Source organism: Tiliqua scincoides, chromosome 1 (assembly GCF_035046505.1).
Source record: "Tiliqua scincoides isolate rTilSci1 chromosome 1, rTilSci1.hap2, whole genome shotgun sequence".
Taxonomy (NCBI): domain Eukaryota; kingdom Metazoa; phylum Chordata; class Lepidosauria; order Squamata; family Scincidae; genus Tiliqua; species Tiliqua scincoides.
Genome location: NC_089821.1, coordinates 67,036,013 through 67,053,532, shown reverse-complemented (window position 1 = coordinate 67,053,532; position 17,520 = coordinate 67,036,013). Strand labels below are relative to the sequence as shown.

At 46.9% G+C, this 17,520-nt stretch overlaps 1 protein-coding gene across 5 annotated transcripts in view; it reads right to left on the bottom strand.

Moving 5' to 3' along the window:
- Positions 1 to 17,381, bottom strand: part of SLC43A1 (solute carrier family 43 member 1) — a 29,466-nt gene extending 12,085 nt beyond the window's left edge. For 4 of the 5 annotated variants that reach the window (XM_066611378.1, XM_066611381.1, XM_066611382.1 and 1 more), the window contains exons 1-8: positions 17,223 to 17,381; positions 14,959 to 15,086; positions 12,071 to 12,248; positions 10,814 to 10,997; positions 10,190 to 10,245; positions 9,527 to 9,603; positions 1,340 to 1,432; positions 525 to 658 (exon numbers count right to left, since the gene is read on the bottom strand). In XM_066611378.1, the coding sequence (XP_066467475.1) occupies positions 525 to 658; positions 1,340 to 1,432; positions 9,527 to 9,603; positions 10,190 to 10,245; positions 10,814 to 10,997; positions 12,071 to 12,224 (698 nt within the window). In that variant the 5' untranslated portion in view covers positions 12,225 to 12,248; positions 14,959 to 15,086; positions 17,223 to 17,381. Of the gene's footprint in view, positions 1 to 524; positions 659 to 1,339; positions 1,433 to 9,526; positions 9,604 to 10,189; positions 10,246 to 10,813; positions 10,998 to 12,070; positions 12,249 to 14,952; positions 15,087 to 17,222 lie in introns of all 5 variants that reach the window. The other variant, XM_066611379.1, reaches the window with a different exon arrangement.
- Positions 17,382 to 17,520: the final 139 nt, after the last annotated feature.

The window sequence follows — 17,520 nt, the reverse complement described above, 5'->3', positions numbered from 1 at the left end:
AAGTCACCAAACACACATTTCCCAAACTCCTGCAGACTCGAGACACACATGCTTTGAAACTGGAAGTGACTCAGGAGTTTTTCTCAAGTGGTTGCTGGGGTTCATCAGGAACCAATCTGCGCTTTCTGCACTGCTGCACTCACTCGAAGAATAGCAGAATTTTTGTTTACAGATGGAATGGGGACATCAGGGGAGTGTTAAATGAGAACTCTGACACACACCACCAACAGTTCTGTTTTTTCTGCTGAGCCATGCCTGACTTGTTTATTGAAAAGACTCTGACTCGAATCAGAGTCCTAAAAGGGCTCTGGCCAAGTCCCAAAGGCTGCCCATTAAGACTCGTTCATGAGTTGAGTCAAAGAGGGTGGGGACTTGGAACTTATTTCGAGTCTCACCGTGGTGGATTGGCACATTCATGCCAAGAACTTGCCCCTCTCTGCCTTCTGGGCAATTGGCAGAACTATCTCAGGCCCAGGAGCAGCTTTCTCCTCTTAAGACTGATTTGCCACAGGGCCCTTACTCACGTGTAGTTGGCCTCCTCAGGAGCTGGGAAGGACTCCTTGGGCCAGTTGATCACGCAGTTGAGGAAGATGAGACAAGCCAAACCTGACCAGACGAACATGATGATGATGAATGAAACTCCTAAGTCATAGATCAGCTGATGGCAATGGAACAAGAGACAGAAATGAATGGGAGGACTGGTTCAGTGGTCAATCACATGCATTGTGTACAGAAGGTCCCAGGTTCAATCCCTGTCTACAACCTGGGAAGTCACTGCCCATCAGAGTAGGCAAGGATTGACTCACAGACTATTTTGGTCTAAGATATATTCAGGAGATGGAAAAGTAGAGAGGGTTCTAGAGGAGGGCTTAGGTGACATTGGACATTCCATCGAAACAGTGCGGGAAGTAGCAGGGACAAAATGAAGGAGTGCATATCCCTCATGGAGATATGTTTCTGTCCACACATTGCAAAATGTGGATCTTGCCACATGGGGATAAATGCATCCCACCTCTTTGCAGGAAACCTGGAAGCTGTGACGAACGCTTTCTCCTCCTCTACCCTTGTAAGAATGTCCAAATTCACCCCTCCTTGGGTAGGAACCATTCCTTCTTGGATTGGGATTCAGTCTGTACCCACCTCTTACCTCCCTTGTCAGCCTAGCAGTTTCAATCAGAAAAAAAACTTGCCTTGTATCATTTGCAAGTATGCCATCTCCTTCAACCAGAAAATAAGCACATGTGCCTACATCCTGGAGCTCCTTGACTGCCCACGAATAGGGGGCACTCTGCTCTAGGAAACAGGATGACTCAAACTAGATACATCAGTCATGACATACCTTGACACCTGGAAAGGTAACAGCAGAGGAAGCATAAGAGCCAATCATGAGGGCCATGAAAGTAGAGCGCAGGTTCCCAAACATGTTGGGTAGCTAAAAAGATGAATGTGAGAAAGCAATTAACAGAAATGCTCACCCCTTTCAAGTGACTTGTCTTTAAGATGCATTTATTTACTGACCCGCATCAGCATTTCTATGCCAGTTTTGGTCACAGAGAGTTCCCCATAACAACTCACAAACAAAATACATCAGGATAGTCAGTGATCAATTCATAAGCAGTTAAGCAGAAAATGAGTTGCACTCAGAGTCCACTTTTCAGAAATTCTTCTTTATTCAAGAACTTTACAGTTCTGCAGCAAATCATGGAAACCCCTTATCACAGCTCTGCAGGCTATAATGGATACCACATTTCAGACACCAAAAGGTTGGAATTTTGGATTTCTCATCAAAATAGCCTTTCATCCTCATTTGCTACAGAAGGGGCAGCTAGATTCAGCAGAATTTATTACGACTTAATGATTCAACATCCTCCAATCCACTGCTGTGCAGAGCCAGTATGGAGTGAATTGCATTTATCTCTTTTGCTTAATGGGCGTGGTGTGTGCACAGATTCAAAAACAAGTTAGTGGTTGCAAGTAGAGAATCAGGGCCAAATCCTATCCAACTTTCCAGTCCTGAAGCAGCCCAGAGAAACACTCTGTGACTGCCCCTCCACTGCAGATGGAGTACACGCCCTGTTGGCATGGTTGCTTCAGAACTGGAAAGTTGGATAGGACTGGGCTCTTAGTTATTCCAAACGTTGTAGTAATCCACAGCAAAAAAAACCCCTCTTTTTTACAACATGGTGATAAACATGATCATTCTCTTTTCCCTCTCACGTAACACGAGAACCAGGGGGCATCCACGAAAGTTGAGTGTTGAGAGAGTTAGGACAGACAGAAGAAAATATTTCTTTACCCAGTGTGCAATTAGTTTGTGGAATTCTTTGCCACAAGAAGTAGTGATGGCATCTTGCCGGGATGCCTTTAAGAGGGGGTTGGACAAATTTCTGGAGGAGAAGTTCATCATGGATTACAAGTCATGGTAGGTGCAAGGTCAAGGTAGGCTACCTCTGACTGCCAGATACAGGAAAGGGCACTAGGACACAGGTTGTGTCTGTTGTTTTGTATGCTCCCTGGGGCATTTGGTGGGCCACTGTGAGATACAGGAAACTAGACTAGATGGGCCCTTGGTCTGATCCAGCAGGGCTCTTCTCAAGTTCTTATTCTCCATTCTAATGTCTGGAGACCAAGCTGGTACTGAAGACACAGACACTGGGGAAAATGACGGCAGTCTCAGAAACAACCAGAGTTCACCTGCTTGTCAGGAGCATTGTTGAGGAGCTGGGAAGAGTCAGAAATCCCTTGTGTGTGTGCACGCGCGCACATGAACACGTGCACATGCACAAATGCAGGACCGGGGCCAGATTATTTTGTACCCTAGGCAAAGCTAACTGGAAAGGAAATTTTTTTATAAGACTTTATAATTAAGTATAGTCCATAGCACTGTTGGGCTATTTATCTTAAAATAAAAATAAATATGCAGGTGGGGCCTCCATATCCATGGATTGTGTATCCCCCCAGACCCACGTTGAGTCAGACCTGACTACACCTGAGCCCTCTGGAGGCAACCTGGAGGGGTTCCCGGGCGTCTCAGAATGCCTTATATGACATAAAAATGTCACTTCTAGTTTCCCTCAGGAAACCATGTTTTTTTCAGCCAAAAAGGCCATTCTGAAACCTGCAGAGGCCGCGGGAGGATGTGCATGACCTCTATGAGTTTCAGAAAGTCCTGCAGAGGCAACTAGAGCACAGTTTAAAGGCCTTAAAGGAGGAGCCTCTTAAGCACAGCTTAAAGAGGCTCCAGGGGTTTAAAGGGGCAAAAACCACAGATTTAATTATCTGTGGTTTTAGGTATCCATGGGGGAGTCTGAGAATGGATCCCTGCTGATAACAAGGCCCCACCTGTATTCTTATAATTGTCAGTTGCAGTTTTTGACATGGGTTTAAAAAAAAACTAATTCGTATAAAACTGTGCCCCTTAAAGGCAAGTACTGTGCCCCTCTGAGGTCTGTGCCCTGTGCCTAGCTGTCCTAATGATAGCCCTGTGTGTGTGTGTCAAACTGGCCTCAATTCCAAGAAGAAAATTTCTCTTTGAGGATTGATTTATGGGCCTCAAATATGCAGGATAGGAAGTGAAGAGTGCAATTCTGAGCACAAACTGATGGGATGCGTGTCCAAGGAAATGTCCTTCATTTGGAGATGAGCAAGTTCAACTACATTGTCTCATTTCCTTTGGAACACTCCTCAAGCTGGCATTGTGCCAACCAAGTCCTTTGGCTTTGCCCAACAGAAGAACTATGAAAGATGTCTTGGCCAAGCTCCAGTTCTTTACCATATGCCCTTGCCTCAGGCCTGGGAGAAGAGGGGTGTGGCACTCAACTCTGCCTTTCCATTGGCTGACTACTCCCCACCTAGCCCATGTATATGTACTCTGTGGGCATTGAGTCTGCCTCAGCCAAAAGGCAATGTGCCTTGATTGGGGGATGGGTAGTAAACACCACTTGCTATGTGTGCTGGGTGGAAATAAGGAGGACCTCCCCCTCCTCCCCCTTTATGCAATGAAGCAAAAAGTCATATGCAAAGGTCTTTGCTGTCCTGGGTCAGATTTCTCACCAGATAAGCTCTTTCCACTTTCCTTTCTTTCTGCCAGTGTGGACTGGTTTGACACAGCTGGGGCAAACTAAAAAATGTCACTGATCTTGCCAAGGTCACTACCAGATCTTTGCTAGGGTAAACAGAAGCAAAGGAGGACAGGGTGACTCTGTGCCTTTAATAGTATGTGGAATGGGGAATTCAAGCAAGTGTAGCATCAGCCCCAGATGATGAGATGCAGCTGCCCAAATCCCCACTTCTACTGCATCCACTAAAGTCATGAGTGCTCTGCTCTTCACACAGCTCAGTCCTCACAGCAGTGCTGTCATGGGAACCTCACACAGCAGGTGTGTACATCCTTCCCAATACCTGCACATGATGCACACTTTCCATACTGGAACAGGCAAGGTACAGATACAGACAGACACACGCAGGTGTCCCTGCACTGGTGCTAGAGTTCACACATCTTATACAAACTTACCCTAAACTTGGATAGAAGTCACACACTTACAGAAATGTTTGAGGAACAGGCAGGGCTGAATTTCCTCACCTCTTTTGCACCATGTTAATTTGAAAAAAAATTGATTGATTGGATCACAGGGTTGCAAATCTGAATCTGTTTAATAAGCAGATCAACCAACTAATGCTTTGGGACGCAATTCTAAATACACTCATGATTTTTATATGGAGATACCCCCAATCTAGCATTAAGCAAAGCTCACATCCATGACTATGAATTGTACCATGAAAATCATGGATCCAGTGTTTCATGGCTGGAATTAGAACCAAAGAATGGAGGATCCTCATGATTTTCACAGGGAGATCACAAAAATGTCCCATCAAAACACAGCACACATCCATATGCACAGATATCATCATCTACTATTTAGACCACACCTGTTGTGACATCAGGTTCCACACTATACAATAAAAATAACAGATTCAGTGCTTTGTGGTGCTGCCATTGAGCAAAAACAGAGATGTGAGGCATAGACCTGGCAGATACTCAAGTAGGCAGAATTATCCAAGCAATAAATCAACCTGGATTATTACAGATAACTATCAAAACCCATATTCATGGGCACAGACCACACTGTAAAGATCATGAATGCTGCACATTATGAGGCAAAAACATGGATAGATTATCATGATTTTTTTTTCCTTTTTCACCTGTGCTAAAGACAAAAATAAATGGAAGGATGCTTTTCAGAGCTGTGTCAAGAGAGAACTTTGTCTTCAGCAAATTGCATTTTCTGCAAAACTAAAATGCTGGGCTTGCAGTTTCAGTATCACACATCCTCCTGATGGTCCTATCTAAAGAATGGGTCTTACTCTTCCGTTCACCTCTGTCAATTTGCTTTTGTCAAAGAGGGAAGCTAATCTATAGAAACTCAATGTGAAGTTTGATCAAGGGAGTATTTTAAAGTGGGTCTTGTGAGAAGTTAGGTTAAGCTCTACTGGTAAAGCTGTGCAATTTGCAGTTTCTGATTCCCAATTGTTTAACAACAGAACAAAAAGCCCTTTTTTCCAAATTAAGCTAACTGAAACCAAGAAAACTTTGTGGGGAGAGAAATAAGGAGTGTGAAAGGACATAAGAACATAAGAAGAGCTCCGCTAGATCAGGCCAAAGGCCCATCTAGTCCAGCTTCCTGTATCTCACAGTGGCCCACCAAATGCCCCAGGGTGAACACAAGACAACAGGCACAACTTTCGTCCTCGTGCCCTCCCCTGCATCTGGCAATCAGAGGCAGCTTGCCTCTAAAACCAAGAGCTTGCACATACCTACTATAACTTGTAACCCGTAATGAACTTCTCCTCCAGAAATTTGTCCAATATCCTCTTAAAGGCATCCAGGCAAGATACCATAACAACTTCTTGTGTCAAAGAGTTCCACAAACTAATAATCACTTCTAATGCAGTTGGTACAGAAAACAAATTCCTGGGCTAAGTATGAGATCAGCGACACCCTGTTCTCTAATTCTAGGCCTGCCCCACTCAAGTCACTATTTTGCATCCCAGCTGGTGGGTTTTAGGGATTTACTAAAAAGAATAAAAGAGATCCCACAAGCATGATGCTTGTCCAAGCCTTTAAAGGTTGTTTCTGCTTCAGAGCAGTAGACAAGCTGCCATAGTAACTTGCAGCTTTTGGGGGGGGGGGATTCTAACCAACCTCCATGGGATGCCCCTGTAGGCCCAGAGGTCACTATGATTACCTCAGATAAATGGCTTACATTACCATTGGCTGGCTCCCCCCATCAACTCCTCACAGGAAGTTCAGTGCTCACAAGACCAGCCGCCTTCTCATCTGTTTTCTTTGGAACACTGATAATTGAATTTGGCACCTGAATTGTTTTCTTTTTTTAAAATCGTCTTTTTAACTAACTAACAAGTTATATTCACAGAGAAGAGGAGACAAAATAGATATTATTACCAAGTCATACAAAAGTACTTTTATAAATAAAGAATGTTTTTATTTATAAAAAATACGTTTCATTTACATCACTTTTCAATCTGATTTTAGCTTTGTTTTCTCTCCTATCCAAAGCCATCATAGCTTACACATTTAGTTAAGATGTGTTCCAAAGCAGATAATTCCCGAATTTCCCTTGTGTCACTTCACGAATCATTATCATTTTTACATGCAGGTAACAACAAACCACCTGCTCCTTGAGTGCACAGTAAAAATCATGGATCTAGCACCATGGTACAGAAATCTAGATCCCTGTGATTTTAACAGCAAGGCACAAAAGTCCACTATCTCAACAAAGCTTTTTGTTAGCATCCAGCACAATTTTAATTGGTTTAGTTTAGCTGAGATTCCCTTCCTGATTTCTGGAAGCTACAGCTTCATATCAGCAGTCATATCCAGTTCAAAGTACAGCAAGTTCACAATTGGTTGTAACTAAAATGACATCTGATGCTCCAGTTTCCAAAATCCAAAGTGATTGCCTCCAGCTGCTAGATATCAGGAACAAAGGCTCAGCAAAATCAAACAAATAAAACTGGTGCTAACAAAGAAGCAGATGCAACAACCAAGCAACACAGTGAAGTTCAGTAAAGAAAGCGAATGAACAAGGAGATGGAAAATGAACTGTGTTGCAGCCTCTCTTAAACCGCACCCCTCCAGCCACACTTGCCCTTCACAATATGCTATAACAATCCACTGCTGCAAACAGATAAGCACCCTGCCAGTCCTATGCAGTGCCCTGCCCAAGCCCCACCCTACCCATCAGCCAATCACCATATATTTCCCCATTCTTGAATGCTGGTTATTTGGGGAGATAAGAAGCAACTACAGTTCAGGGTGAGCAAAGACAGACAGAACTCCTGTGGTTTGAATAGTTGACCAGATGAGGGCACTTCAGATGGTGCAACTTTTCTCACATCTATGTCACAAATGGGACCTTGCAAAATTCCAGTTTCACACTCCCACATAAGAGGAGGAAAGGCAGAGTAGAAATACATTAAATAAATAACAGCACAATCCTAACCCGCAGGTTAGGCCAGCACAAGTCACCTGTGGGGTGTCAAGTGACCAGGGGGTGTCACAAATGTGCCGTATGGCACTTCTGCGCTGACTTTAGAGTCAACTCCTTGCACTGGCTTCCTCAGGCCTGGATCTGGCGCAGCAGCGTGACTTTGTGTCAGCTGAGCTCAGCCAATGCAGGGGTCTTGGGGGGGACATAAGGAGGGTGTGAAGGAGGTGTGGAGAAGGCATTTCAGGGTAAGGGGAGGGTGAGTGGGGAGTGGGAGACAGGTCAGGATCCGACGGTTGTGCCAGATCCTGACCCCGTTCCTGGGCAGTGCACAGCAGCCTCTGGCTGCTCTGTTCTGCTCGGATTTGCACCACCTCCTGAGGTGGCACAGATCCAAGTAAACCCTTCGGGGCCAGTGCAGCGCAACACAGGGTAAGGGAAAAGTTTTCCCCTTGCCTTAGGTTGTGCTGATTCTGGCCCCAAACTTGCACTGGATGCAGCGCAGGCCCGCCAGCCCGTCTGCTCCAGTGCAAGTTAGGAATGAGCCCTAAATCAATTGAAGGTGCAGAATTCCTATCTTCCTTAGACACACTATTTCCTGGGTTCACTGAGGGCTGATCATATTTTGTGCTTTAAAAAGAAAATCCATATATTCTTCAGTAGGGACACCGAAATGCTGAGCAAGGCCAAATTCCACAAGCAAATTAAATGGATAAATCAATATTCACGTGTGCTTGTTTTGTGCATTTAATTCTTAACCAGAGGTTGTGTGGTGTCCGCAGAGGTGTTGCTAGAGGGGGGGCAGTGCACTAGGTTTTGCAGAGAGCCTCCCTGCAGCGTGCAAGCAGCTCCTCCCCCTCCTCTCAGGAGCTATTCGCCTCCGTTTCGCCCACCCCCGTCCACATGGCTCCAAAGGGGAAGGGAGGAGCTGCTTGCATGCTGCAAGGAAGCTCTCTGCAAAACTTAGTGCACCGCCCCCCACCTCTAGCAACACCTCTGAGTGTCTAGCACAGGGGTGCTCAATAGGTGGATCGCGATCTACCGGTAGATTGCGAGGCAAAATGAGTAGTGCCGACCCCTCCCCCCTTTCAGGTGCCTCTGGGAGGAAATGCCGGGAGTAAGGCCCATTGTACTCAATGGGGCTTACTCCCAGGTAAGTGTGGCTAGGATTGCAGCCTCACAGCCTAATCCTAGGCATGTCTACTCAGGAGTAAGTCCTGTTATACTCAGTGGGGCTCAAGGTACACCAACATACATTGTACACATAAATGTTATATGTTATGATGGCGCGAACATTGTAAAAAAAACTCTGGTAGATCTCCAGGCCTTGCTGGGTTTCAAAGTAGCTCTCGAGCCAAAAAAGTGTGAGCACCCCTGGTCTAGCATATTTGGCAGAGTGGCAGCAGAAGGATCAGACAGGGCAGTTATGTGAGTATGACAAGCTGGTCAATGCCCAAGAAGCACTGCACAGCCAGATGTGAAGCACCCATTTGGCAGGCTCCCCAAATTAGGGAATGGTGCTTGGAAAGGGTTTCTTTTGACACTGTCTTTTCCAGCTCCAGAGGGATAACAGCCAAGTCATTCACTCCCCATAATTGCCGTGAAAGGGGGAGAGAAGACACCACTGCAGGATTGTTATGGAGATTAGCACAGTGCAACATAGGGCCTAATCCTATCCAACTTTCAAGTGCCAGTACAGCCGCAGTGCAACCCCAAGGTAAGGGAACAAACATTCCCTTACCTTGAGGGACCTCTGAGACTGCCTCCCTACAGCAGGATGCAGCACATACCCCATTGGTACAGCTATATCAGTGCTGGAATGATGGATAGGATTGGGCCCATAGTCTCCAAAAGGTTCCATTTCAACATCTGCCACATGGAAGATTCCAGCTGTGCTCAGGAGAAAGAGGGACCAGGAATGTCTTCAGGTACTTCCTGCTATTGCCACCTGAAGGGAATGTATGTCACGGTTTTCTTTTGCAGAGAAAGGGCTCATTCAGTTTGGTCCCCATACTTACAGTTAGGGAGGTGAAGGTCAGGCAGATCCCACCAAAGCCATTCAGGGAAAGGCCAAGGAAAATCAGTGGGGAAAGAACTAGAAAGACAAACCAGAAACACAGAGTGAGGACATGGGTGGTGACAGCAAGAAGGGCCTGTGCTACAAGTGCACAGATGAAAAGCATGAAGGAAGGAATGAGAGAGCAGCACTTCTGGAGATCCTTACAAGCTTGTTAGGAGAAAGGATGGCATCCTCTGCCAGACCTTGTCTCCCCACTGTCATACTACGAAATCTCCTCATCTTTCTCTATGTCTCTTATAGCTCACCTCCAACAGTACAGTCCCCCTTCCACCTATTACTGGCCTCCATGACCATATTTCATCTTGGCCGGCCTATTCTGCAGCCACATCTTGTCATCATTGAGTACCTCCCGCCATGTGGCTTCCTCATTGGCTGTGCCATTAGTGAGAGAAGGCAGTTGGGATGAGTCTGGAACACAAGCTACCTGCTATGGGGCAAAACAAATGTCCAGGTTGCTGAGACAGTATGCAATGAAATCAGATTTTTAGGAAAGGAGAAATCATCCAGAGAGAAGAAAGTTGTCCAGATTGTGTCCTGGCAGCCCTAGTCCAATCAATTTGTGACACCAAGTTGCCAATTCAGATGCAGGTCTCCTCCTCACCTGGTGGTTTGTAGGCAGCCACAGCCATGAGAGCACAGGAAAGAGCAAAGCTGGCACTGTAGAGAAAGCAAGAGATACAGCAGAGCAAAATGGGGCCATGTCACTCACAACCACTTGGGTATATCATACACCATGCATCCCACCCATATCCCCCATCTCTTAAGCCATAATTCACACTCTGCTGTCTCCTTGAGTATCTACTGTCCACCCTGTCAAGTGCCCCTTATCCAACATCCATCAATCTATTCTCTAAACCCCTTTCATCTCCTCTAATCTACACATCTCTTCCTTAGTATTTCCCCTCCCTGGCCTGGGCATTTCAGGACCCATTTGCTAACCCCTGCTAACAGGTTAAGAGGCACTTTTTCAAGTGGGTGCTCCTCTTTTATTCAGCAGGGGGAGAGTAACTGGCCCACCTCATCCCAGCAATGTCTTTTCTAGTGGCTGTCTGCTGGTGTTGCATCTTTTTTAGACTGTGAGCCCTTTTGGGACAGGGAGCCATTAGTATTTGATTTTTTTCTGTAAACCGCTTTGTGAACTTTTTGTTGAAAAGCAGTATATAAATACTGTTCATAATAATAATAATTTGCCATTTCCTCCAGTTCCTTGATCTCTGCTCTATACCTGCCAAGCAAGCGGAGCGGCCTGGGGCCAAGTCGGTCCATGAATATCCCAAGAGGCAAGGTGGCAGCACTCAGTAGAAAGGATCCAATGGTGAAACCCAAGTTGAGCATTTCCTCCTGATCCACACAACTGGGCCAAGAATGAGATACATTAGCCAGCACTAACTCGCTGGTGCCATTCTCACCTGGAGCAAACAAGGCAAAGAGGATCAGACCCATCCTTCTGCAATAAAAGCCACACTTTCACATCTACCCTGCCCACATAAAGGAAGGCAGCTTTCTGTTAATGGGGGAGCAGTTTAAGGTCCTGCTGCTCACCCTTCTCCTGTCCGCTGGAAAAAAAATGAATGGTTCATGTTGCCCCACAGCACACAGAGAAAGAGGGTGAGCAATGGGACCCAGAAAGTAATAGCACAGGATGTGGATGTGTACTATTCTCTCCAACTCCATCTCCCTCCTACTCCATGATACAAGTAGATTGCCTAGATGGTGATATGGCAAGCCTGGAGCAATAGAGAAGGAAGGAAATCTGGCGGAGAGATGGGCTCATTTCTCATCAGAGAAAGGTGTGTATCAAGGGAAGGGCCCTGTTGTATAATAGGGTGTTGTGTGACCAGAACAAATGGGGAGCAATAAGAAAACAAGTTTTTCTAAAGCATTGCCCCGCAGCTGTTTTATCATACTAGTCCCATCTGTAGCTTGTGACTGACCCGGGGGCAGGGTAATTGGCATGCCTAAAATATTGTCTCATATGAGAAAAATTGGGGAGGTGGTGATCAATTCAAGAGTCAAGAGCTTACAGGAGGTTGATGCATGAGAAGGTGAACTTTCTGAAAAAGGACACCACTGCCAGAGAGGGGCTATGCCACATATTTGTGAAGAGGAAAAAGCTTGAAACTGCTCAACATATCCCTGCCATGACCATAATGGCTAGTCCATACTGCACTTCTACAATACATAGAATGTTTCTTCACCAGCAGGCAACAACATCAGGTTCATTTAGAACTCTGCTCCCCACTCCCACCAACTCCCATTGCCTGAACAAGCTTGACTGGTTTTGGAAAATGTCACAAATACTCCGACAATCCCAGGAACGTATATGGGTGGGGGCTCTGCAGAGTTTTCTGGGTGAAGAGCTTAGCTCAGGCTGCCACCTACAAGGCTCCCCACCCTTTGCCTGGCTCCACCCACTTTCTTATTTTGCCTGATCTCCTCCACCAAAGCCCAGCTTGCTGGGCCCCGGTCTTTTCCCTCTTACCTGTGCACAAATGGGAGTAGAATCCCTCAAGTTTAAGCATGATGAGCAAGGAGCCCCAGCCCAGCAGAACAGCAGAGAAGAAGAGATTTTCCACCACTGCAGTGCAAGCCATCCACCAGCGCCGGCGATATGCCTGATGCAGCGTTGGTGCCATTGTCCCTCTGGCTTGGAGATCAGTCTGAAAATACAGAAAGATCAACATCATCCTCCTCCCCCCCCAACATCTGAGAATGTGGAGTGACCAACCAAAACAGAGGCTGGTGTGGCCCACGCGCTCTGTAAGTCCTGTACTGCACCCTCTTTTTGCAAGCTGCCCTTGGGCAGAGATGGGAAAGTGAGGTGTGATTCACTATCTTTTGCAAGATCAAGGAACTGCAGATGGTAGCAGGGAAGTAACTGGATATAAAGTAAAACACCAGACACTGCTTCAGGGTTATCATGTTATCAAGAAGTCACCAGAAATCTAGAAATCAGGAAAACCAAACATTACATTCTTTGCAGGATACTAGCTATAGTTCTGGTGTCACATCCTGTATTCATGCAATGTACTGGGGAGAGGGGTGGGGAGCTTTTCAGTCATGTCTTTATTTTTAGAAGCAGAAGGTGAGGGTGCAGCTAGCAGAGCTGAAGGAAGGGTATGGCAAGGCACTGAGGAGCAGAAACATTCAGTCTCCACAGCCACAAAAATGTTCCTGGCTCCAGCTAACCGCTGCTGGGAGTTTGCACTTCTGCCCTCCCAGAGAGAACAGCAACACCGTCAGCTGCCCTGTGATAGAAGAATGAGGGCATTGACAAACGGCCTGGCAGTGACCACCAGCCAGAGAGGACCAACAGCTGCAGAAAGGCTGTGTCCTCTTCCTCACAGTAAGATCATGCAGCAAACTTGACAGGCCAGCTGTGTCGAGTCACTTCCACAGAGTGAAGGTTATTCCAGGAGACCTCACCAATAAGTTGAAAACCTTTTGCTCCCTGCCCCTTTTACAAACAAATGTGATACCTAAAATGTTTAGGTAAAGCCACATTAGCCTTAGGGATGGGATAGTTATAATCAAATAAAATTATGACAAGAAATAACTTTTAAACAGCAATTTTTGGCTGGGAAAATGCAACTGCCCTCCATCAGAAACATTGCCTTGAGAAAATACTGTATATCTGAAACCCACCCACCCCTCCAAAACATTGAGCCTTTACTGCAAGGTCTTTGCTTGGCTTGCTGTGGCTTTTCCCCCTAACCAGCCAGATAGCAGGCAAACTCTTGTACCCTTAGTCCTGAAGAGCAGGACTGCAAAGAGCAGGGGCCTAATTTCCCAGCAGCGTGGCTAAAGTGTAGCATGCTGGGAGCTAAAATCCAACAAATGGGGAAATTGTTATGATTACTATATTACTTTCTAGTGCAGCCATTCTCAACAGGAGCCATATGGTCCCCTGGAGAGCCTAGTCTGTTGAAATGTTCAAGTTTTCTGGGTGTTCAATAATAAATGATTTTATGTTTGTCTATGCGGTATCCTTGTTTGATAGCGGGCCCCAGAATCCGAGAGGAGATCCCAATGGACCATAACCAAAGGAAAAATAAAAAAATGAGAATGACTGTTCTAGTGTTTAGAGTGCTCCACAGTTTTAAATGGTTCTGAAGAGCAAGCTTGGCATAGAGAAAGTAACACCTTCAGGGTTGTCCAATGAGTAGGAGTTTCAAGATACTCTATCCACAGGCCAAAGAGTGGACTTGGAGAATGCAGCTTTATTTATCCCAAAACACAGTTTGCAAACCATTTAAGTGATCACGTGTGACTAATCTCTAGCACTGCTATTCCCATAAGGTTGTCCTCTGACAGGGCTACATGTGGGCATCTAGCTATTTGATTACAGGGCATGGTCAGGGAAGGGACTGTACCTCAGGGGAAGAGCATCTGCTTTGTATGCCAGAAGCCCCCACTGTAATCCCTGGCATTTCCAGGTAGGGTAGGCAAAAAAAATTCCTGTCTGAAACCTTGGGGAGCCACTGCTAGTCTGTGTCAACAGCACTTTTTGTTGTCAAAAAGTATTAGCAGCTCCAATGGGCTCAGTTTTTAAAAGTTAGTAGCAGCTGAGTCAGGGGCTTCCATGGATCAGGATCACAAAGAGTAGGGTTAAAGTCCCCATAACCTTCTGTGGTTCCAATCTGGGGGAAGGGCAACCCTGCTGCTACTGGGTAAAGAGGACGAACCACATGCAGTTTTGACCTTGCAGTGCTCACCTTTGCCTGAGTTGCGCCCATAGTGTTTAGCTCAAGTAGCTCCAGACAAGAGCTACTGAAACATTGGGGACAAACCAGGAAGTCCCTGGTTCAAATCTCACCTCTGCCATGAACTCATCAAGAAGCTGTGTAGCACAATCCTATAAATGTTTACTCAAACATCAAACACCGTGCATTCAATAGGCTTAATGCTAGATAAATGTGTATTTGATTGTTGTTTTGGGGCCCAATCTTGAGTTGGGCCAGCACAGGCCTTCCAGGGCCAGTGCTGGGTATCAAAAATGTGCCGTAAGGCATGCCTGCAACACCTCGTGCTGAGTTAGTGCCAGCACCAACTCAGCACTGGCTGGATGCCACCAGGAGCTAGGTAAGAGCTCTGGGTGACATGAGGGCTTCAGAAACAGGTGGAGGCATTCCAGGGCAGGGGCAAGGTGGGGAAGGAACAAGGGCAGGAGAGGGCAGGACTCAGTCCACATCTGTAACACTGGGTTGATAATAATATTAACCTACCCTGCAGGCTAACAGTTACTAAGAAAACGAATGTGAAATACTTTGAACTGGTATTAATTGCAAAGGAGAGCTTGGGAACTTGAATCTGTCATGTGATCTAAATGACCAGGAGCCAGACTGTCCAACCAAACAATCTTACCCTTACTTGAAAGGGCTGCAAGTGTTAAGCCAACCTTCTGAGTTCTGAAAGCAGTCCTTTGATTTGGAACATTTGGAGAGGACAATTCTGAAGCTCCACAGATCCAAGGTAGATTTGGGCTGATTTAATACTTCCTGTAATGAAACAGAAGAGGAAATAAATAGTTTGGTAATAAAATTCAGAGATGACACTAAATCCAGAAGCATTTGTAAACAAGCACAATTGGGGAGGGTGGAAAACAGATAGCTCCTAAAGCTGAAAGAAGAATATGAAAAAGTGGCAGGAAGCAACACCACACGATTTAGCAAGGAAGCTGAAAAAGGAGCCCTAAACACAGATGTTGCCTGTAGGATACAATGCCAGAAAGCAGCTGTTGCTTGAAACACTTAAGAAACCATATTGCAGGCTTCCTAATGCAACATGATCCCTTGAACACGAGGAGTTCTGAGAAAGTAAGAGAAAATTGCTGCTCTGTTCAGCATGTCAGTTCTGTGAATTGATCTTAAGAAGCCCACCTTTAGGAACAGAAGGCATGAAGAAGAAAAGGCACTTCAAGGAAAGGAGTCCACTAAGCTATCCCCCAATGGACCCAACTAGCAACAGATTTGGGGCAGGCAAAATAAAGCACTTCTTCATACCATGCAACTTTAACCTATGCAATTCACCACTGCCACTAATTTAGATGACTGTAAAGACTTATGCCCTGTGAATATCAATGGCTATTGGTCATGATTGTCATGTGGAATCAGTGACTTGTAGTGCTACTACTGAATGGCAGCTGCTGAGGAATAATGCAGCGGGATATCTGCCTTCAAGCACCACCTTCAAGCACCACGTGTGGGCTCCTTGAAAGCATGTGGTGGGCCACTGCAAGAAGGGGATGCTGGACTTGACGGTACTTAAGCAGGTGGGGCTCTTTTCTTACCACCCTGGAAATAACTATGGCTTGGGACTAGGTCTGAGCATAGAAAGACATGAGAACAGCTGGCTTTTTGACAGAGGAAGATATATGCTCACAGCTCAACTGAATCTGGACATTGCCTTTTCAGAGCTGAGCAGCAGGTGGGCTCTGGGTAGAAAATGGTCTCACAGAGACATCATGGTGATTTAATCAGACAATTGGAGAAAGCTGGGAAGGAAAGGAAAAGATGAGTCCAACAGGCAGAGTGAGGCACTCACCAGTTTTGGGCACCATTACAAATCAGCAGATTGTCAAGTATTTAGTCTGCCTATCTATCTAGTCAGTCAGTCAGCCAGCCCTGCGATGGAGGGAACAATTTGATTTTATGCCTCATGGCCCAGAATGACTTGCACAGCCCCCTGCACAGCCTATCAGGACTGCATGAAGCCTGATCTGCCAGAGTTACAGTGTCAAATGGCCCCTCTCCTCCACTCCACCCCACCTGCAACAGGCTGCCATTTGGGACAGGAGAACACAAAGCAACAGGCTTGCACTAGATAAGAATTTGGTTTGGCAGAGCACTGCAACATAACCGCAAGCAGGGTTGGGCCAGGGAAGAAGTTGCCCTGGGAAAGTTGTGGAATCCTCTTCCCGGAGGAAGCGAGCGAGCACAGAACTGGAAGAGGCCCTTTTCCAACAGCTGGATTCCCTAGACTGAAAGGCAAACATCTGTTCGTTGAGTCCGGTCTGCTTTCTTCACTGAACTGAAGGCATGTTTTGGGTTCCAGTGTCAACCCAGGGAATCCAGCAGCCGCGCAGGGTCCTCCTGCATGAGCCCCTTGTCCAAAAGCCCAGCCAAAGTGTCCTGTGACGCTACTTGACTCCTTTCCTGGACGACCCCCCTTTATGCGGGAGGGGGGGGACAGGGAGACCCCATAGATCCGCATGATCCTCTGGAAGGAACCCATTCATTCCAGTTCGCTGACACGTGTTGTTGTAGGTCTTTCTTACCTTCCCTCCTTCTAGCAAGATCCGCAGGCTGGATCCCCATTGGGGGACCCCCACGCCACCCTCTCCTCCCCCCCCCTTCAGCACACACTAGGACGGCCCTTCTTCCCCAGCACACACCGAAAATACCTGCGGCTGGCAGAGTCAACACATGGCCCAGGCTGTGTCCTCGCCCCCCCCCCGCCTGGAGGAAGCTGCTGCTGCTGCTACTGCCACGTGGAAAGAGCGAGCCCTGCGCTGCCTGCCCGGGGCTGAGGGATACAAAGGGGGCTTTCGGGGCTGGCCCAGCCCCACACGCGGCACAGGCTCGCCCCCACCCAGTCCCGGCACGGCCCCCCCGCCCCCAAGTTGACCAACTCACGCCGGGCTGCGGAATGGCTGGCGCGCTGAAATGGAGTCGCGCCTCTCCGACGGGCTGCAGGGAGACCAGGCGGCGGGGTGCGGTGCGGTGTTGTGGGGTGTTGCTGTGCGTGCGCGCGCGCGGCGTCCCCCTGGCAAGCAGGCTGTTTGCTCGGTGTGCCTCCGGCGGCTTGTGTACATGCGCGCGCATGACTTTATAAGGGCATCTGGTGTGTGCGGAGAGGAAGGTGGGACAGAGCCAACGGGCAGCCGAAAGCCCGAGGTGGCAGCGCATTTCTGGGCTGACCTCCTCTTTGCTG